Raw genomic sequence first — 23,534 nt, forward strand, 5'->3', positions numbered from 1 at the left:
ATTTTGAAATTTGTATTTATCGTCTATTTTAAATGCCAATGCCTATGTTATTGAAAAATTGCTAATTTGTTGATCATTATAAATTTAACACACTTTTTTTTGTATATTTAATGTGAACTATGTAACTGCAAAGAAAATATATGTAGAGGAGAAGCTCTTTTTTTACCCAAGATCTTTTACTTTTTCCCGTTTTTAGTGATAAATTAAAGCATAAGTGCACTAAATCCTTTGACATTCAGCTGGACTCTCGACATTGATGCCCAGATGTGTTTGCTTTGATAATACTGACTCTTACCCTCATGCCTTCAAATCTGGAGAGGGCTCTGAGGGGCCGCAGGGCCCGCAGCGTCCGCAGGGATTTGATGGCTGCTAAGTCTGAATAACCCAATGTGTTGGCTACCAAACTGACCAATGAGACCTGGAGGAGAGAGAGAGAGAGGACAGAAAAAGATAGGGACAGGAATATAGAGACAGAAGAAGGAGGAAGGGAAAGAAAAGAGAAGCAGGACAGTTAACTTCTATTCTAATGAAGGGAAAGTGAGAGAAAGTTCTGATCCAGGAGACGAAGCTGCAGTTGAATGATGATGCCTGAAAAAGGAAGGGTGATGGTTTGTGATCACTGAGTTCATGATGAAGGACTCACTGCTACAATTTTTTTTATCATTGTTGAAACCTTTCTCAGGTGAAGCTGCAAGCAGACAAGGAAATGGTTATTTTACAGACTCTTCTAGGAAGCCAGCACAAAGAACCGGAGAAATGAGAAAGAATAAATGTGTTTATTGATTGGTCGAGTGAGTCCTGAGTGATCCATGGCTTTTAAAACAAGACAATAAAGCAGACTGTTTTGTGACACTTTGATAAGCCACTGAGTGCTTATAGAGATGGATGTGCAGATCACTGAACGACTGCTTTAAACAGCTTCAGGGTTTATGTTTAGCTGTAAAAGGGATGGTTAGGTGTTAAACATACTACCTGTATCCACAACAGTCTGAGATATCACCTCTGATTAAAGCCAGGATGGCATCACCTCCCAATCAAACCCAGAAACATTTAAAGCCACGACACATATGATTTCCAGCACCGAGCAGCAGGTCTCAGGTCGGTCGAGCTGCAGGTGAACGCAGCTCATTCTTACCCTGATACCAGCGAAGCGGGACACAGCCCGGAGAGGACGGAGAGCTCTTAATGTCCTCAGCACACGCATGGTGGTGATGTGGTCCACTGAGATGTACTGAGCCATCAGACCCAACACTGAGATCTACAGGGTTCGGTTACACAGTAAACAACAACATTTCTACACATAAATACAAAGTAGCTTCAGACTGTGCAAAGAACAAAAACATGATCGAAATAAAGGGGACGTCCTCTGCTTTTCTGTCATTTATAATTTAATAAGTAATGAGGTCGCAGCAAAGCTACTTCAGAGAATCCAAGAAGATATTCGAAATGCAGAGCAGGAACTTAGCAGAAAAGGTTCCCGTGAAAAAGTAACAGACATTTTAGCATTTCTTAAATTCTTACTCTGTTATTTTTTGTTTTTTCTTACTATTTTTCCCTAATTAATTTCAGTTTAAGTTCACAATTCTTAATTTCTGTGTTAAGCTATGAGCCAATAAATAGCTACACTTACTTCTTACATTTCAAAATAAAAGCTTCTTAGAAAGAGAAAACTTTTTATTCAAACAGTTTCTTTCAAAATAATGATAAAGCAACACAGCAGAGATAACTAAGTAATTTGCAAATAAAAAAATCTAAAGAAGCTAAAACTTTCTTTTGATTACTTTATATCATCTTCTGATGCTTTTCTGCCCTCTAGTGCTCAAAAATGAAATCCTGAAGCTTTAAGCATGTCTCTCTCTTTCTCCATTTCCGATTGTGTTAATAAAACTCTGTTTCTTGTCTCATCTTTGCTTGGTTAGTTCGGTGACTCAAGATTTCTACCTCTCGTTCCCCTTCAGGCCTCTACAGTCAGATAAAAACGTCAGTGTCATTTATGAAGACGGCTAGGCGGAAAACACCCGGAGTGAGAGAGACGGGGGAGTGGGTCGATTTCCGACTCAGTGCATGCATATGTATGGTGTGCATCATAAACTTTGTGTGCCACTTGCCCAGAACACTGGAAGAAAGTGTGAGCGTCTAAACATACACATCTCTGAGTGTGTGTGTGTGTGTGTATAGGTTCAAAAGCCACGGCTGATTATTTGTCCGGAGGCTGTTTGAACTTCTTTCTCGCTCTCTCTCTCTGTGCCTCTCTTTGTCGCTCAGTGTCTCTCACTCTTTTATTTATAGTGGGAAGTTGCTGCACTAAGACAACAACTGTGACACTGCTGACAGTGAGAAATACTGAATCATTCTCTTCTTATACATAAACTGCACATTTAACATAGACCATGTTTAACATGGAGAATTTACACAGCAAGGGTAAAAAATAGATATGAAGTGTGATTAAAGAGTTCAGACAGCAGGTCCATCACAAGCGAAACCCTTCCCTGATTTAAATTTGGCAATCTCCTCTTCAAAGTCATCCTCTCAGGAATGCCCAAGAAGCTCCCAGCACCGCTGCTATTTTTAGATCTCTTCCAGGACATCTCTGACATTATAGTTTCCACATTTGTGGTTCGCTTGGGTCCCTGTGACGTGACTCACTCACTGTCCATTGACGAGTTTGAATGCGAGAGTCTGAGCGGACGTGAAACATACCTGCCTGATTTTTGTGCCCATGCAAAAAAACGCGCACCAACTACAAATGTGCCCAGGCACCGAACCTAAAAGAAGTATTACTGAGGAATGATCACTCGGCCATCGAGTCTCCAGCTGTACGTGTCCACAACAGAGTATAATCCAAGCTCGCTACTGTGCACTCTGTGATTTTACTGTGAAAACCTGCATAGAAACTGACCTGAATTGTGTAAGGAAGCTCGTAGTGATGAGAGCTGAGATTTCGGCTACAACCAAACCTGTGCAACAGAATTTGTCCAAAGGAGAGGAGTCAGACTGTTGGAATGCATCATAGAGGTACAACGGGACAGAATGAGAGATCTAAAAATAGATGTTGTACTGAAAGTCATCCTGAGGTTCACAAGACGATGATCTTGAACAGTCAAACCCAGGAAAGATGTTTGAAACCCTGATGTTAAGTCCCTGGAACATCTGCAGAAACTGAACTACAGACAGATTGACGTCCAGGAAACATTAAACATTAAATAAACACCTCAAACTGACAGTGAGTTTTTATCTCCGACATCGCAACAACATTTATTCTGGAGCTTTCTTCCAACCATGACGAGACGTAGAGAGAACACGTCCTGATGGTTATTGAATTTCAAAATGTTTGCTGGGACTTTAAATCAGGGGCCCGATTTTTAGAGGTCAGTCTCTGGAACTTTTTGATCACACTCTTACTTTTGCATCACAGCATTCATAGTGTTTCCCAAGTTGTAGACTAACAGGGACAAAATACCATCTATGACAACACAATGGATACATGCAGTCAATAAAATACTCAGATTACTTTTGTCTGTACAAAATACTTATTATACTTATTTTTTCTTCATCACAGTTTGCTGTCTGTCAAAATTAGGGATGGGTATCGTTTAGGTTTTATCCGATACCGGTGCCAAACCGGTACTTTTGAAACGGTGCCGGTGCTTAAATAATGGAGAACACACAATTTGTCCAAAAAACTCTCACGTTTAGCTGTTTTTTGTAAAAAGATAACAATGTTAGCCTTTTCTGCAGCTATGGGGCATATATGGCATCACTCTTGGCTGGAAGCAGTGCTTAAACAATGGAAAAAACACAAACTTTGTCCAAAAACCTCTCATGTTTAACTGTTTTCCACTTTTTCTTTGGTCATTTTAGCCTTTTTGGCCAGGGTGAAGGGAGTATCTGCCATCAAACAAGAAGACAGCCGCATGTAGCTATGATGATGTTTGCTAGTTCACCTTACCTGCATTAATGTAATAACGTGGTTAGCCTACTCAACGTAAATTACACACGAACAACATTAAGCTACTCACGCAGAGAAGAACGGCTGCTGCTGCATCATCATCCTCATCATTTCTGCTACACTGGCAGGGCTAGGGGCCAGGACTCTCCTCTTCGGATGTTGGGATGTTGCTAACTCCGGGTCTGATAACAGGCACCACACCCACAGTAGATGTGCTCGGTGTGAAGTCTCGCAGCAAGCTATCAAATACGGCGCATTTCTCGGCTTTTAACAAAATGCTATACGTCACCAGGTGTTTCATCGGATTCGAGGTGTTACCTCCTTTGACAGTATCACAGTATCAGCTTAAAGCACTTGTTGCTGCTGAGTTTGCATATTTTGCTGTGAAGTACAGCCAGACTTTTGACCGCTTCGCCTTGGACATTTTTGATCCGTAGCTCTGCTCTAAAAGAACGTATGTACCTGGACCCGTCTCCTATTCTTGGAAAGGTAAAATGATTGGCTAGAATCCAAAGTGTATGACATCTCAGAAAAAAAAGCACCGAAATAAAGCACCGAAATGTGCACTGCTTTTCAGTCTGGTTACTACCGTTTATGCCAGACACCGGTACCCATCCCTAGTCAAAATTTGTAGCCTTTTTGTGTCACCAACATAAAAGCTAAAGTGAGTGACTGGCTGATAATCTGATAAATAAATAAATCAATAACTTACATCAACGATGAGGAAGTCCAGCCAGCACCAGTAGTTGGTGAAGTACTTTTTGAAGCCGTAGGCGAGCCACTTGAGCAACATCTCCAGGATGAAAATGTAGGTGAAGATCTTGTCGGCGTACTCTAGCACCACTTTGATCACCCTCCTCTGCTCGATGTAGATGTCCTCAAAAGCCTGAACGGGGGTGGAGAGAGCTTTGATTTGATTCACTTCAACAATTTTTAGTCTCAGATTTTAGCGGCTCACTCCAGCTATGTAGTCCTGGATCTCCAACATCAACTGCATACATTATATGTTTACATTATATTATTACAAACAGCTGTGCTGATGATCAGTGAAATGTGTTTTATGTATATATGAAGATAATTGTGTAAATCACTGCTAATCCAGAACAAAGAACGGATTTATGTTGCTGCTGTTTGTCTCAATTTTTGAAAGCGAACTCAAAATGTGTTGATCATCTGTTCTGTAATTAGACGGTTCATTAAATGTAAATCTGTGTAAGGCCGGAGTTTGACTTCATCCAGATAAAAAGTGAATGTTTTCATACGGTTTATTTTTCAGCACAAAGACTCAGGAGACAAAGAAACAAAGACGTTTTTATGAATGCTTAATGGTTTTACTGGTCTGGCTCATTTGAGATTAAATGGGGCTGATGAACTAAAATGGGTCTGACAGTAGAATATATTAGTAATGCTGTGTATATAAACACAAATAAACACAGTAAGTGATATAAACTAAAGTACAGTGAAGTAAAGTGGTATTCATTGAACTAATTCAGTGATGCTGCCTTCATTAGACAGTTGCAGTCAACTGAAGCAAGAGGATTTCTTTAGTTCAGTTACTTTACTGAGTAAATATATAAATGTAAATAGAGCTCATTTATTGTATAAATGAAAGTACATTAAGATACAAAAACATAAAGTTAAAAATACAACCGCAATAAATAAAACAATAGTTAGCAAAAAATTATCTTTATTACAGTTAGAATGAAGCTAAAGGAGACTGTGTGTGTGTGTGTGTGTGTGTGTGTGTGTGTGTGTGTGTGTGTGTGTGTGTCTGACCAGCGCTCCGGAGCTGAGGAGGATCATGAAGATGATGAAGGTCTCGAACCAGCTGTGCTCTACAATCTGGTAACAGGTCTTCCTCGTCCTCCACCACATCTGTCCGAGACCTACGGTGGTGTCGATGTCGCAGCACTGAAACCTGGCCACGCACACTGTGGGCGAGAGAGAAGCGCACAAAGAGACAGAAAAATGACTGCACATTCATTTCATTACACCTTAACCGTCAGATACTTTGAAGCCCTTATCATAATAATGAGGTATAACAAAGGAGCAAGATGAGAGGTTTTCCTCCCGTCGACTCTTTCCTTGATCGCACGAAGTTTAACAAACTGAGCTTGTGTGAGTTTGAACTCACAGTTGTGCCTTGCTTCGGGGCACGCTGGTGTCATCGCTACAACAGAAACTCAGGACCACAACACGCCTGCTTTGTAGTATGCAGATGACCCGGAGCCTAAAGTGCTGTGTGTGTGTTCTCTTGCATAAGCCCCGACTCCTCGGCAGATGTTAAGCTTCCGCTTTCCCACAACAACCCAATGATCGTGCGTGTGTGCATGTGTGTGTGTGTGTGTGTGTGCATGTGTGTGTGTGTGTGCGTGTGTGTGTGTGCATGTGTGTGTGTGTGCGTGTGTGTGTGCATGTGTGTGTGTGTGCGTGTGTGTGTGCATGTGTGTGTGTGTGTGCGTGTGTGCGTGATGCAGTGAAGATGGTAGCAGATTGCTGCAGATTTATTTTCTGCTCCAAACTGTATTTAACTCTTTCAATCCACTTTCCAGTTTCTTTCATGTTTCTTTAAAATGACCTTTTGTGTCTTTCTTCATATTTCCTGTCATATTTCTCCTGTTCCACTGAGATGCGATGTTCATATTAAACGTGGCCAAAGATTCAGTTACTAAGCTGTCTAAGCACCTTATTGTCATTGCATATGTACAAGGAAATTATGGAAAATACATTATTTGACTGAATTCAATATTTGGTATTTTTATATGAAATGATATAGATTTCATGTGGGTGATTAAAATGATAGTGAAGTGGTACAAAAAAGAAACCTGAGCCAATAAGATGAATTTTGTCAAATTAATTTAGTTTTTCAAGTTTTCAAGTGAACAAGATAAAATGGTAAATAAATAAATTAAATGGTAAATGGCCTGTATTTATATAGTGCTTTACTAGTCCCTAAGGACCCCAAAGCGCTTTACATATCCAGTCATCCACCCATTCACACACACATTCACACACTGGTGATGGCAGCTACATTGTAAATGTAAAGTTTAGATAAAATCTGGTGCTTAGTTACAGATCCTAGTTATTTTGTTTTTCCTGTATAACTTTCTGATCTGCGTCTGTCATTTAAACTCTGATGAAAAAGATCCTAAAATGAAAAACACACTACAGCTTTGTGCTTCTCTTTTTTTATCAGTGCGTGTCGTCACTTTGTACACTGAGTACTGCTGAGCTGCGTTGAAATGCAGTGATATTATCACTCAGCCAGTTACTTACTGCCGTGCATCATCCTATGAGTAAGTGCTGATGAAGCGAGGATCAGATTCCCGTTATTCCTGCTTTATCGCCCATTAAACACTTGCTGCTAGCATGTCCGGGTTCAGCCAGTTTGGGCTACTAGAACAGCAGATTGCAACCTGATGTTGACTCACAATCAGGACCGGGAACTTCAAGACAATGATTGCTTGAGTTAGGGATGCTGACGTTCCCTTTGGCAAGACATGATGATGGCTTAGTAACTGACAGTGGAGATGGGGGAATGAGCTTGACAACTTGATCAAGTGCATGTGGTCAGTGGAGAGTGATGGCTCAGCGGTGACATCACACAGAGAGGGGTAGGTCATGACTCAACTCTATGATCTGTTGTGCAACAACTTCCCCATCCATATTTTTCCAGGAGTAGCTACACAACTATAGTTTTTTCTACTAATGGCAATTTCTCAGCCATGTGAATTTGATGCTTGTGTTTTATATTCATTCCTGCTAAAATCAGACAAGACCCCAGCATCTGTTAACAAATGTTATTTCATGCAGGCCTTTTCCCACTTGCATGATGGATGAATGGACAGAGTTCGTGTTTCCTCCATTTGAAACTGCTTCCGTAGGTTTAAGCGGGATTATTTTAACATTTAAGAATTAGGGGTAGGGCATCTCACGGTTTTGATAACCAAGTGCTGGTGAGTTGGTAATGTTTGAATGCTGTGATGGTGAGAGCTGAAAAGAAATACTCCTTTGGTATGACATGAACTGTGGGTACTTCTCACTTGTGGGCTATAAAAAGCTGGCACTTAAAACATGAAAAAATGTTTTTCCCCCCTTTTGATTTCTCTGAGTATTTATTAGTTGCTGACAGTTTGTTTTGCTATGAACCACCGGATGTCAATTAAACCTCAGTCACACAGTCGTAGAGACTTTTTGGTGACCCCCTGGTGACTCCCAGTCCCTACAGAAAAATAACTATTCCTCAACCAGTTGGTGAGTGGTCTGGACATTGTTGGCAGTTGCTGGTTAACCCTTTAAGACCTACCATAGAACCAAGTCCGCCAGAGCTTATATTATATTTTTACATGCTGTAGAGCCATTTTTGGGAGCATTTCAAGTTGCTATACATCAATACAACCATTATAGCCCAAATGTTAATAATATGTCTGCATTAAGTGCATAGTAATTACATAAATTGCAAAAAAGTGCAATAAACTACAAAAAAATTGAAAATTGTTTTTGTTTTTTTAGCATATATTTGTAGTTAGAGAAATTTAAGAGGCTTATCCCTCAAAACTGTAAATACAAAAAAGTTGCACAAAATAGTTTCCCACCACAGGAAATTTATTTTGAGTGTCTTCATAGTTTTATTTTTGAAATACACCAATTTTTATATAGTGCAGGAAAAACGAAAAATAAATATTATACTGCAAATTTGCAAAAAAGCAGCATATGCATCAAAATAAACTATTTCCAGCAGTGCAATATGAGTCCTCAGCATCCCAGAAACGACACAGAAAGGCATAAAGTCAAAGATAACTTTTAAAAAGACCAGTATAGGCCCTGAGGCCCTGATGGTAAAAAACTACATTTCCGTGAAAATGACATCACTTCCGGTTTCAGGAAGGTCATGGCGGACATGTGATAGTTCGCACTGACGTCTATTCCAACGTAGGAAGTGTTACAAACAGCTGATCGGATCGGCAAAGCGTGTTTCTGGAATATTATGTTTTTGTTGCTGCAAGTGCTTTTTATGCAATGTTTGCAAAGCTATATGTGGAAGGAAACCGTGACCGAGGACAAGCTGATGGCATAAGATGTAAGTACAACTCCTCCGGTTTCATATGCAAAACAAATTATTGCGCTAGCTCACGTGGTTGCAGAGCTACCGGGATTTTAAAAATTGTTTTGCAAAACAGAGCGTGCCCGCTCTGACCGGCTTTGAAGGGTTATAAGTGCAACCAAAAACCTCCTTGCATTCTATTTGGCTGATAGCAAGCTGCTGAAATCATCTGTAGCTTGCTTGGAAGATGCCAGCTTGTTTGCAAACCCTGGGATTCTCAGGCAAATTCTGTAGTTCTGTTTCCTTCAAACGTATTATTATAGGAAACAATGCAAGCGTTTGGGTACAGTTTAAAAAAATGAAGTAAACCGATTTTCAGTTAACACCAGTTGATGATTTAAGAACTGTCAGTGAATTTTTCTGATAAAAAATTTTTTTTTATTTGTTTCAACTGCACCAGAATTCTTTTTCAATGACTGAAATTTAGACTTAAAGAAAAAGGAAAATCTGCAAATATAAAGAGAACTATATATTTGGATTTAAGCCATTTATATGGAAGAGGAATAACTGGCCCAAGAGTGGAGCCCTGATGAACACCAAACTTTTACTGTGCTTTTACAGAAAGGCAGCTCAACTCTATCATTGTTTCATTTTAGTTGTTAAGACTTAATGCCTTCAACTTTAAGGCACCCCAGTACTGCCATCAAGATGAGCCGTAATAAATATGTAGTCACATGTCACTTTATGTACAGTAAGTGAAAACATTTTCTCCTGGTTTCATGGTTGTTTCCTATAACAAACAGAATGAAAAAAATCACAAGCTGCTCTTCACTCTGCTGATTGCCGCGTTCGCCTGCCTGTAATTAGAGCTCTGATTACCCCGGCTTTCTGTCTCCATGGCTACTAATAGGCTTTTCTCCAATATGTCAGTCGGATAATCCAATGAAAACAAGTGAACAGTAATCCGACACTCAATCAGCCCACTTGGCAAGAGTTATTATCTGTGCGCGTGTGTGCATTAGGAAACCCCCTCTGCTTGTACTGACTGCAGTCTTAATAAACACATTTGCTGCTATAAACTCTTACTGAATGTCTCGTTAAATCACCTGTTGGTCAACCTGACGCCTCCTTCGTTACTCTCGATCTCTGCTGTGCACACCATTGATTCGTTATTGAACGCTACTGAGAAAACGCTCCTGAATGATCTCCTGCCAGGTGATTGCATTTGATCCTTGTTGCCTCCACATAAATGTCACAATCTCAACACACACACACACACACACACACACACACACACACACACACACACACACACACACACACACACACACACACCTATACTATATCAGCAGAAATTCTAGAAAGTTCAAATGTGAATATTCTTCCAAAAGGTGTCTGATGGGCGAGTGAGTGAGCTGACATCATCAGCCTCAGCTCCCTACGCTCTGCATACTACGTTCGTCTTCATATATAAAACTAATGTCACATTTAAAATAAAATAAAGGTTAATAAACAGTCGGGCGAGTAGTAAAGTCAACTAAGTAAAGACATAAAGAGCAGAGGCTGTGAAGGTGCTGGAGGATGCCCATGACCATGCATTTACAATAATTATACACTTAATAACCTTTTATTTTCTTTAGTTTCTCCTTGTAATAGATCCTGTACTTATCCCCTTTGTCAATGAATTATATATACCTTCACGGGGTCACTTCATTAGGTACAGCTTGTGCTTTAATACCTCATAACTTTCTCAGGGATTCATAATATATTCTGATTCTGATACAGATTAAGTAAAGCTGCTGATGGACGTAAATCAACTAAAGGCTTCAGTTGGCTGCAGGAAAGTTTCACATTTCAAACTGAACCCTTGTAATTTGAAGATGTGAGGAGGAAAGTGGTTCAAAAAATGAATAATGTGATCAAAATGACTAAATATTTAAACAAGAACTGCAGTTTTGGGTCTGTTTAATAGTAGATGTCCACAGTGATTTACCTCTGGTGGGTGAAAGGTTCAGTACATGCTGTCCTCAGCATCTCGGCTCACATTAGGAGGAAGCGTTTAAATGATCAAGACAAAGCGCTAAAAGATCCATGCGACAGTGTGACAGAGGAGGCGGCGGCATGTTCGCGCCTTGCTCAGGGGCCCTTCAGCAGCCACCTTGTGTCGGCTCATACCTGAGACCTTTCAGTTAGAGGAGCAGCAAACGCTGCTGCTGCCGCCTCTGCAGGCATCACACGCTGCCCACCGAGGCAGAAACACACTCGCATATTCTGTCTCAATCGTGTGTCGCGTGGCATCAAAACATTAACCAATGAGCTGGCATTTAGAGGACTAATGAGGCAGCTAATCTAACGCTCACTGTTAGTACAGATGTGTCTGTCTGTGTGTTTGTGTGTGAGCGGGAGAGAGTGAGTCCGACTTGAATCAGTGAATGTCTGTGTTTATATCTTCAGTGGAGCTGGTACATTTTCTGCATTCATGTTAAATGATGACCTGCTGTGTGCACACCTGTAAAGCACATATATGTACATTGTGTGTGTGTGTGTGTGTGTGTGTGTGTGTGTGTGTGTGTGTGTGTGTGTGTGTGTGTGTGTGTGTGTGTGTGTGTGTGGAGATAAGAGTGAGTGAATGTTTGTGCCAGGACATCAGAGCCTGTTCGTGTGTGTCGGCTCTGGGCCCGGGGAAAATACTGAAACTACAGCAGCAACCTGGAGACGACTGAAAGCAACCAAACCTGCTCTGATGTGGGTCTCTTTTTCCACCAAGAGCCCCCAAAAGACTTCACTTTGCACATTTTACTTTTAATTTGATGACAATGATGGAAGCAAAACATAAAGCCAGAGGGAGACTGATAGTAAATGCAGTAAAATAAAACCACTGAGCAATCTCATGAAGAACACGCACTGAGAGAAATGTGGTGGAGAGAGATATAACGTGCTAAAAGTCACCATCCTGACTACACTACACAGCAGCAGGAACCGAGTGACCTAACGGGCAGGACCCTGAAGGATTTGATGTATATCAGATATTATGACATCTTTGTGTTACCTAGCAACCACTCTATATGGGCTAAAATGGGCCATCACATCATATTAATTTCATGTCAATAAAAAAAATCAGAATCTGAACTAAACAAAAAGGCAGAACAACATTTAAAACCTGATTCTGTGATGGGGTCAGGAATGCTTCCAGAAATCCCTGTCTGGGAACACAGCTCACCATCCCATCCACACACGCAGGTTAACGCGTCATTGTGCAGAGAAGAAAGGACATGGGAACGCGATCCAGAAACACTGCTGTCAAAAAGGTGGACGGCACATCCTCTGAACTAAAGAGAAGAGAGGGGCCATCCGACTTGTTATCAGCGCTCAGTTCAAAAGCCCGAATCTCTGATTGGATGGGAGTGTAAGGAATTAGCAGGCTGCACATCTGGAAAGGCAACAGATCCTCTCAGATCCTTCAGTGAGGGCTTGCATATGTCAGCAAGACGATGCTAAACTGCACAATGCAACTACTCACACAGCACGGTGTCATACAGTACTACAAGAGTCTGGGAGCTGAATTGGCCTCAAATTTTCCTCTTTTCTTGCATTATTGCATTAAATTGTAAAGCAGGACCGCACAATGTTTATTATGAAGTGCATTAAGTATAGGATTACTTTGAGTTTGCTGGGTTTGTTTCGCTCAGGCAGATTGTTGTGATATGTTCAACTTTAACCTTTTCAAAGCTGTTTCGAGGATGTAAGTCATCTTTAATATATCTCATGTAATGTATGTCAGGTGATCATGTAAGTCGATTCACACTTGAGCAGAAGGAGGAGATTCTGTTTTCAGTGTGTGCTTTAAAAAAGCGAACACGCGACCTTTATCAGCTCCCGCAGATAAACACTGACCCTTTCATCCCACTTGCAACTGCACACATGTGAACTTCCTCTCAGAAAGTGTGAGTGTTGCTTCAGAGCTCAGGTCTCACAGGGTCAAGTACATCTTTTGGAGCTGTCTTCCCCTCACTGAATGCTCGGGTAATTATTTCCCCTTTAAAGCAGAAATAAAGAGGCCTTTGTTTGGTTTGATCAGGTAAAAGCAGGAAATGTGAAAGCGAACCGATGACCTTCATTCATCTGAGGAGGTTCTTTATGCTGCCGTTCTCCGGCTCGTTAGCGCTACTCGCTGAGCTTTCCCCGTTCGACCGACCTTTCTTCCCGCCTGATGAATAATTAGCGGCAGGGGAGCGTCGCCATTCAGGCCGACACACACACTCTGTCTTCCTGACAGCTAGCGGGAGCAGCAGGGAGGCACGCTGCTTTTTGTGCTTTGTAATCACAGCATGGAGGAACACACACATATACCACATGTATATAAATATATACAAAGACATGAAGACGCACAGAAACAATTCTTCAAAGCTGACACTGCAGCGCTGTGAGGATTAAAAACACTGCTCCAGCATTTGCATGTTAGCAAGAAAAGTTTGAATCTGTGCGATTTTAATGTTCTCAAAGAGGCTGAACCTTCCTTCTTCTTATTTATCTTTCCTCATATGTCTTTTTACTCTTTACTCACTGTTGTCATGTGTACATTCAAACCCAGGATTAATAGTAAAACTACAGAACACATCAAGTCCATCAGGTAATATTTCACATGACTTCTTCCTGTTTTTTAAAGTAATGCAGTACGTTAAACACTGAGTTCCTAAAGAAAGTAATTTGTTACGCTACTTGTGGCATTAACACTCCAGTCCCGATCATCTCTAAAGTGGCCTGAAAGTTAGTTAGTTAGTGCTCTAATATAACTTAACAATATGACACTTAAGCTACAGACCCACACACCAACACAAAACTTTGTCCTAATGACGACCCACATACAATCTTTCTATTAGTTTTTTTGTATGAACACAAAGCACAAAGGAAACAACAAAACCAGCACAAAGACACTTCAAAGCCATCACTTTGTGGTTGCTCGTTTTCCTTTTGTTTGCTTTGTTCATTTGTCTCTTTTAATTCTATTTTTTTTATACTTTTTCAACATGTTCAAAATAAAGATTCAATCAATCAATCAATCAATCACCATGGTGATTCTACTATAAAAACACGAACAGGTTACAAACCTTTGGGCCCGACTGCCCATCACTGCCTTTGTTACCTTTGTTTCAGGTGTAAGATCGCTCTGCTAGCTTAGCATTAGCTCGTCCGTGTGCAGATGCTCGCAAAGAGCTGAAGTTGTGTTAGCGGCACGATGCGGCGGTTTCTGTCCTGGACAGTTTCCACTTTACCATCACGCTCTCGTCCTTTTGTGCAACAAAAATAAAAGTAATGAAGATAAATAAGCTCCTCAAAAGCTGTATCGGCGTAACGCTCCGGCATTTCCCTCCTGCCAGCACGCAAACTGAAACGAGCTGACTGCAGCACAGAAAGAAAAGCACGTTTGTTTGATGTGTCTCTCCCATTTCTATCTGCCCAGCCTCTGTAACGCAAGTAACGACATAATGGTAACTGAAAAACGTAATGTGATTACAATAGCGTAATCACACCCTGACCATGTGTGATGAGTTGTGAGAAGATCAGGATGGAGATCTGTTTACAATAAATCCATATAAAGCTGTTACGAGTGGGGACCGCCTGACCGTGGGTTTAAACGTGGGGCAGCGTGGAGATGTTAAAACACTCCCGGGACTCTGCCTTTGTCCTGAACATCCAGATGGCCACACACACACACACACACACACACACACACACACACACACACACACACACACACACACACACACACACACACACACAGCAAAGTAAACTGCTTCCTCCTCGTATTCATATACACACACAGCTGGTGCCTGCCTGCTGCTGTTAGTCATTTTCCTGGCCTACTTCTGCAGCAGCTGGCCGAGTCGCCGGAACCACTGCTCCCCTCACACACACACACACACACACACACACACACACACACACACACACACACACACACACACACAGCAGCACATAGCTGTGTCAGCATACTGGTGGTACTGGTCCAGTGTGTAAAGGGACTGTGAGCTGAGTCAGGAGGGAAGCCAGGCGGCAACAGCGGCAGCACGCCGGAGGTCGAAATCTGTTTCTCTATCCAAAAATCTGTTGATGTCAGTAAGGTCAACAGGTCAAACACCACCATCATCATCATCATCTTTCCTTCTGGGCCTTTCTGTCCTCGCTTCCTGTTCCTCTCTCTTCTGTTTTCCTTTCGTCTCACTTGTTCTCTTGAGCTTTTTTTTTCATTCTAATTAGCAGCTCTTTCTTCTTTTTCTCTCGCACATTTTATCCTCATCTTCACCCTTCCGATCTTCATCATCACATCTTCTGTATCAGCCAGAACAACATTTTTTTCCAAGAGGTACGGAGAGTGAGGTTCATACCGTCAAGGTCCGCTTTGTTTTGCACTTTCTCTCACTTCCTTTCACATCTTATTCATTTGTTTTTAATCTCCTCTCGTCTATAGCTTCTTATCATGCACCCGCTTGCCGGCGACCCATCGAGGGTCAGGGAGGTGAAAATATCTCGATGACTCTTCTTGTTAAAACCGATTGGAGAGGAGAGTCAGTGGCAACGCATGGCCCGCCAGGTCACTCAGAGTAACACGTGGTCTCAAACTCAACCAACTTAGAGTTAGTTTCCAGCCCTTTTAATACAGTTTTGTCTGTGTGGAGCTCTGTAGCATTAGACCTAAACAAAAGCTAACCTCAGATGGGTCGACAGTAAGAGGTTTGTTCTCTCACAGAATTTTTTCTCCTCCCTTTCTGTTTTTCAGCCACTCTTCCCTTCATCTCCTCTCTGTTCAGTTTCTTCTTCTTATTGGTTTCATGTTCTCCTTCTTCGATTTTCCTCTTTCCCTTTTTCATCAGTATTTAACACAGACACACAGGTGACAGGACTGCAGCATAAAGAAGGACTTTCGTTCGTGTTCATCTCTCTGCTGTCGCTGCTCCAGCGGCTGATCCGAGTCCAGCCGGTGACAAACGTCTGCCTGCTGTGAAGGACTCTGCTGAATCAGGAAGAAGCGGGTGGCGTGTTGGGACATTCGCGATGGACGCATCAATCTTCTAAATGAATCAAAGCTAATACAACATCTGCTGTTTGGCAGCCGCTTTCATACAAAGCACCGCTCGCTGGGAACGGGCCCCGCTTTGGTTTAACACTGGAAAGTGATGGAGAGTGAGCCTCTGCAAAATATGATCCAGTACCGAGCGATACCAGGGTCAGAATTACCAATATCAAGAGCCTTTCTTCTATTGTGTCACAGTGAATTATGTTTATTATGTATGGAAGGCCAACCCGTTCTCACTCCCAAAGCGTAACATTTTACGCTAGGTGACAAATCGTCACCATATTACGCTTTCGGCTACCCACCACGTTCCTAAATGACGACCTCGGAAAAAAGAGGAAATATGAGAACCGTCTGGACTGAATCTACACATGTTCGCTCTTTTTCTTCAAATCGCTTAGAAACACGCTATTTAACATCATTAAAGACCTGGTTAAGGTCAGGAATAAGGTTATGGTCAGGGCTAGGGATAAGGTTAGGTTTAGGGCGGGAATACAGGGCTGGAACGTCTATTACCGCGGGAGTGTCATTCACTGGATTCCAGCCATAACCCGCCGCGTACCATAAGAACGCCGAAGGTCTCCTTTCGCGTTCCTCAGGAACGCCGCGGGACGTGACAAAACGTCGACATGTTACGCCTCGGGAGTGAGAACGCTCTGGGAAGGCTTTCATGTCCATGTGCTATATGGTTAGTGCTCAATTGTGTGGCAGTACAGTCTCATGTCCAGTGCTTCTGGCATGCAGGGTGTCTTTACTGGGTAGTATTTAAGCTGTAAAACCTATTTCCTTCCTGTGGGGAATCATAATATGTGGGCCATTCGTGCATTGCACTGTTTCATTCGGTAACCAACAGTGTAAAAGTCAAACTGTTTCTGTTGATCTTAAAGGCTAACCATTGTGCTTTTTGAACTCTACTAGAGTGGCTTTGCATAAGTCATAGTTCATAATAATCCTTGTTTACCGTACACTAGACCTTGGTACAGCCTCTCAGTTCACTCTGAAGGGGAGGGGGAGGTAAAAATGGTGCCTGAAACACACTCCTTTAAGCCCGCTTCACTCTTATTGGCTCTCCTTTAAATAGAAAGTTTGAAGAGCTGGTGAGTGTGGCTTCTGTATTGCTTTCACAGCCTGAAATGACCATATTAGACATATTAAAGGTTATCAAATGGCAGTCGATGTGGGTGAAGAATAAAGCCAGTGTGGAAGTAACTGTAGTCTCACAGACTTCCATGTCAAAATGTCCAAGAGTACAGCAGACATAAACATGTTTACAGCCTGCTATGAAGAACGGTTTGGCCTCTGTGGCTAATTTCAGCCAGTTTTTCATAACAGATTCAATTCAGGCTCAAGGTTAAGGGCTTGTCTGTGCAGTAATTGTACTAGCAGATGGTACAAAAAGCCTGTGCTTCAGTTTCAGTGAGTTAAATTCAAGGATTTTAGCAGTCTGTTACGTAGCACTAATGCAGGTATTGGCAACTTCACACTTTGGACACAGAGCTTTGGTAGTAGCAAGTCAAAATTGTGGCAGCCAAAATGCTGACCCCTTGGCTATGTCCATCCTGGCCATGTTTAACAAGAGCATCCAACACTGTAACGGCACACATGACAGAAAACATAGTCTTGGAAAGAGTCTCTTGGCAAAATCCAGTCCAATTTATGAAGTAGCATTTATTTGTATTCTTAATTATCTATTAACAAACTGATAAATAGACACAAAAGTAGATACTTTTTTTGTAAGCATGGGGCTTGCATTGTTATAATCTACAGTTTGTCTAATTGCTCTGAATCATTCAAGATGTTTGTCACTTGTAAACACTGCATGTTACACGATGGAGTCTCACTAATGAATTCTCTGCAGGTGTTCCACAGAGAGGGTTTTCCAGCTGGCTGGCCTGATTCTTTCTGAGCCTCTTCCCACTGTAACCTCACATTACCTCCCAAAGCCAAATACAGACATAAAGGTTTAACTGAAAAGCTTGACGAAATTAAATTAGTTATCGATGCATTTTGAGTCATTTTACCAACATGTGCAAACCATCCCCCCGACAGCTCATGTGTCTCTTTTGTGGCATGCTGGCTTTGCTGAACTGTGTCTAAGACAAATCTGTGCGTTCCAGGAGGAAACCGGCTGAGTCAGGAGGGAAACAAGGTGTTTGCTTTTCACCTGGGTTAGTCCGTACAGGATCATAAATCTCGTTGTGAAAGTATTGGGGCAAGTGGGTGGCGGGATGGGCTTGTGGTTAGTGGAACCATTATGTGACTGCAGGGATGCATCTCCACTCCCAGCAAGTCAGAGGCTTTGTACTTTAAACCAAGCTCGTGACCAAAAGGGCAGCAATAGATGAACATGTCCAGATTCTACCATCATTTTGGGAAATACGTGAACTAAACCAGATGGGAGTGCACTTAATTGAATGTATAAGTACTACCACAACAAAGAAAAATAGCTAAACACGTCTCTAATCAAATTAAGTTGCATTCATATCTGCATAATACAAAAGATGCTTTCACTGGAACTTGAAACCACAAAAAAGATCCATGCAGATTCAATTTAAAGTGAACTGTGCATCGTGGTTTTCATGTGGATGCAGCCACCCAAACTTTACAACAACAGCTAAACGACTCATGGAACATGACATTAATCATAGCCCAGGAGTTCTTTTTTTTTTTCTCTCTCTCTTCCCCCCCCTTCTCACCGTCTCTTCTCCCCTTTGGTTTTCTTTCTTTCTCTCCCCCTCTTTCTCTCATTCATTCCCCCTGTCCTATTTATTAAAAAAAAAAAAAAATGACAAAGGATGAACTGAAGCTCTGCCATCACGTAATGTCGCATACTGCTGTTTCTGATGTCATTTAGAAAAAAGAAAAAAAAAAAAAAGAAAAAAAAAAAAAAAAAGACATTAATCATAGCCAACGAGCTGCCCCCCATACTTTCAAAACCCCAATCTAATCAAGAATCCACGAGACTTTCTGGAACTGGTTGTGCCGTGGAGGCCGTTCGGTTACGTAAGCCCTGAAGCACGTGGTTGCCACTGTTGCTTCTCAGCGGTTGGATCCTGGGACTTATTGTGAAAAGTTCGCACCTTCTATGTGTGCTTGCATGGGTTTCCTTGGGGAGCTCTGGTCTCTCCTCCCATCAAAAACTTGCCTCATTCACCTGTGACGGTGCTCTTGACTACAGTACTGGCTTACAGCTGCAGATGGTCCCCAGGCTTTGCAGTTCTGAAATCTCAGGATGGATTAAATGCAGGGAATGAGTTTCCCTATTGGGATCAATAAAACAGATCTTATCTCAGAGGATCCAATTCTAATGCTGAAGTGCCCCACAGGACACCCCCACAGATCCTATGTGTACAGGCCGATGGCAGTACAATCTGTGGAATGCATTTTAAATGCTGCATCAATAGTGTCACTCTCATAATCTGACTCATTAAACTTTTAGTGTACAGCAAAACAAAAGAACTGGACTATGTAGCTGTATCACAAAAAGCAAAAAGCTTGGAGGCTTTTCCACATCAAAGCTTAAATTATCTCAGCTTTTACTTTGAAAATATGTATTCAATTCCTATAACTACCCCAGGACATTTATTTTGAAAGTCAGGCACTGCACGTCTTTGTGCGTTGGTTTGCAGCGTTGTTTCAGAGAGCAGCAAAGGCAAGGATGATGTTTGACCTCAGGTTATTTGACTGATGACCATCTGTCCCGCTGTAGCTCCTATAAATCACAGCTACTCTCTTCTTTTGCTCTGATAATGACCTGCTCCGCCTTATCTTTCTTATCTCGGTACAACGTTGTGTAAAGTGCATGTGAAGAAAATGAAATCTGGCAATATGCAAATGAACAGCTGTGTGTCATCTGCATACAGACAGAAATAAATGTGCCTGAAGTTCTGCAGCTACCGTTAGAACATAATACATCATATTTCACCTCCGCTCTCCATGAGCTTGCCCTTCATTGGCTGATGTTAGCCCAATAAAACTCCAGTGTTCCCCCAGTCTCTCTTGCTCCCCTGTGCCTCTGCATCATTGCCACACTAGCCTGCGCCGAACGGGGTCTAAGACAAATCTCTGCGCTCCAGGAGGAAACCGGCTGAGTCAGGAAGGAAACAAGGTGTTTGCTTTTCACCTGGGTTAGTCAGAACAGGATCATAAATCTCTTGCTGAAAGTTTTGGGGCAAGTGGGAGGTGTGGACGGGCTCTCATGGCGAGTGAAACCACGAGAGTCTGAAAGGATACAGCTCCACAGCTTCAACAGATCCTGAGATACAGAAATGTAATGATTGTACTGGTGAAGACCAGTATGGTGGTAGAATTACAACTTGATATGAAAGCTGGATTAAAACATGGAAAAAGAAGGAACTGAAGAAATCCGCTTAATGAAGTGAAACGGTAAAGTACACTGTTTTAGAAACTAAGACAATGGAAAACAATCTTGTGAATGTGCATCATGGTGGAGCTGCAGTAAGGATGTGGTTTTGGGAATGTTGTAACAAATTACAAATTACTCTGGTAAAAATGTAACAAACGATGTAGCTTTCGAACTATTCCATTAAAATAAAGATACATTTGATTGCTTTATTTGGTTAACTATTGATTAACTGTTGATTTCTCAGGTTTGACATTGAGCTTTAACACTACTGGTACTTGTATCGATACCACCACATTCACAGCACAATATAGGCATTCTGTCCAAAGACATGGTCTCGGTGTGGTTATCGCACACACAGGTTGCTTACTGGAATGTGCGGTGATTTGATGAGATGGAGCTAAACAGAAGAACCCCTCAAAAGCAACAGAGGGATAAAAAACACTCCCACTCTTATAGATGCTGAACATCTATAAGGAACATAATGACTGGGGTTAACAGTGACCGGGATGGCGTCATCACCTATGAAGATTTAGACCCCAGAGGGTTAATTAAATACAAGAATTCTTTCAGCAGATTTAGTCGTTTTTGACATCGGAGTTGTTGAAGTTTAAAGATAATGAATAAAGGCTGACAAGGACAAAAAAAATCTGTGGATGGGGAGATTAAGGAAGTTATTCTTTGCAGTATTACTTTTCCAACAGGGAGGCATCCATGGACATGCTGCCAGTCCATCTCAGGGACACAACACATGCTCAAATGCACAGCAGCAGCCAATCAAAATCATCCTTTAAATTAGGGCGCTTGTCTTTAATTGTGTGTGTGTCTGTGTGTGTGCTTACTATCTGGGAAACAGTTGTCAGGGTCCATCGCCTCTTCAGCCATCTCTGAGTACTCATCCTCTTCCTCTCCAGGCTTCCTCAGGTCCACCGTGCTGCCCTCTGATAGGCTGATGTCGTCTTTCGGCTGAATAAAACAAAAACAAACAACCAGTCATGGACTCGTCACCTTCACCACATCGACCTGAGACTGGTTAATATCACCTACTCACGATTAAAATGAATAAATAAATAAAGAAGAATAGAAAACGCCTGCACAGATTAGGTGAGGGTGGGTTGGAAAGCAGCTTGCAGATGCAACAACTACTGTTGGAAGGTTAAAGACAATTATGTAACCTGCCCTATACTGGAGCTACCACTTGAATGCATGCAGAAGGGTACCAGCTAACAGGATTGAGCTTAACTCTGCGTCTTGCCTGAACTAATGTTATCTAATGCTAACAGTCAGTTTAACTCTGAGTGAAAGTATTCATTAGTGCCAATCATAGCACTAATGTGAGCAATCAATACACGTCAGCTGTTTTTAAATTATTTTTCTATTTTGTATTTATGAAAACAAAAATCATTCTGACTCAGAGTGTTTAAGCCAAACCACTAAAGGCTAATCAGTCTGAACATGCTGCCAACTGATAGGTCAAAAAGTGAGGTTTTTCAGTTGCTATTTAATATTTTCTCATTAACAGTATAAAAATGGCTGTAGTGGTTAGAACAGACCTGTTATGAAGAGTCAAGCTGAGTGTTTTCACTTTGACAACTGAGGTTAGGAACAGATTTTGAAACCACACACAATCCTGGTTACTCTTCCTTCTGACTCTTAGATTGACTTTAATTAACAAAACTGAGTTAATGTTGTATTAATTATGACTCAAAACTAGTGACTGAACCCATCAATCCAGTAGGAGTTCCCCTACTGAAGGAACGGGAAAAGAAAGATGAGTCTTCTACAGGTCGCCCCCTGTTGGCCATTAAAGAAGGTTAACGGTACTTCCACGCTGGCTCAGTGTTGTCATGCTTGTGAACTGAGGCATGCGCCAAAATCAATCGCTTTTCTAATCATATTCCAGCCCTGAAGCTGGATCAGATCTATCATTAACTATAAATACTTACAGGGGTGTGCTGATATCACAGTTAATGCTAACAGTGACCAACGCAACAACCATAACCACAACATAACACAACAAATACACTGTAACAGATTTAACCTCATAAAAAAGAAAAATTCTAGTGTGTAAATGATTTACGCAAGTCACCAAACTTTTAATCAAAGTCCTTGAAACCAGTGCTGACTATCAGCAGCCTCTTATTCTCATTCTCTGTTGTTATGTCCACCTATCCATCCACCCAAACCTCCTCCCTGCCTTTAAGGCTTTTAAATAACTCCACTTTAGCTCCAACCGGTGTTGTCATTTCTCTGTAATAAAGGAACACATTTCAGAGTGTGTTTTTAATAGTCCCTGGGCAACAATGGAGCTCTAACACACACACACACACACACACACACACACACACACACACACACACACACACACACACACACACACGCACACGCACACTTGACATTTTCATCTGTTGACAATAAGAAATCACATCTCCAGTAAAGTAAGGCTTCCTGCTCGCATCTGAATTTGTTTTACTATGAGCGCTGTTCAAGCTGTTTGTATGTATCTGCGCGTTTTTTGTTTGTGCGATTGTCACTTTGCTACAGTCGAGGCTGAATGAGTCAGATTTAATGTTACGTAACTGACAGGAATCCTGGCTGAGAAAACAGAGAGACGCCACCTTCCAAACCTTCCCTCCCACCGCTAGGAAAACTGCCGTCTGTTCGATCTGGGCAAAACTAGACGTTAGGAAATCCCCCCCCACCCCCACCTCTCACGTCCCCCCTCATCCCAGCGGACTTCAAAGGTCCCTGTTTGCTAAGCATCATGGGAGTTTAACTCTACAAAGGGACGAGAGAGATGAAGGGATAGGAAACAGGTTTTCTGTTGAGGCCTGAGGAAGGAAATTTGGCAAGTTTTGTTGACTGTCAGGACAAAAGACACAGCAGGGGTGTGAGTGTGTGTGTGTGAGTGTGTGTGAGTGTGTGGACAGGTGAGCTAACTACCTGTGTCAACAGCTAACTCATGAATACATTCAGAGTCTGGGAACAGAAAGCAGCCACTGTGACGAATGCCAGCCTTGGCCACACACACACGCATGCAAAGGTGAAACTAAACAGACGTGAATACACGGCTAATCTCTGACAGACACACACACACACACACACA

At 41.8% G+C, this 23,534-nt stretch overlaps 1 protein-coding gene across 1 annotated transcript in view; it reads right to left on the reverse strand.

Annotated features, from left to right (window-relative positions):
- The window catches only part of LOC101467375 (sodium channel protein type 3 subunit alpha), a 262,766-nt gene that overhangs the window by 29,442 nt on the left and 209,790 nt on the right, over window positions 1-23,534 (reverse strand). The window contains exons 23-26 of the mRNA XM_024803636.2: window positions 21,271-21,394; window positions 5,726-5,880; window positions 4,662-4,835; window positions 296-418 (exon numbers count right to left, since the gene is read on the reverse strand). Of these exons, the coding sequence (XP_024659404.2) occupies window positions 296-418; window positions 4,662-4,835; window positions 5,726-5,880; window positions 21,271-21,394 (576 nt within the window). The remainder of the gene's footprint in view (window positions 1-295; window positions 419-4,661; window positions 4,836-5,725; window positions 5,881-21,270; window positions 21,395-23,534) is intronic.

The sequence above is a fragment of the Maylandia zebra genome, linkage group LG9 (assembly GCF_041146795.1).
Source record: "Maylandia zebra isolate NMK-2024a linkage group LG9, Mzebra_GT3a, whole genome shotgun sequence".
Classification (NCBI taxonomy): Eukaryota; Metazoa; Chordata; class Actinopteri; order Cichliformes; family Cichlidae; genus Maylandia; species Maylandia zebra.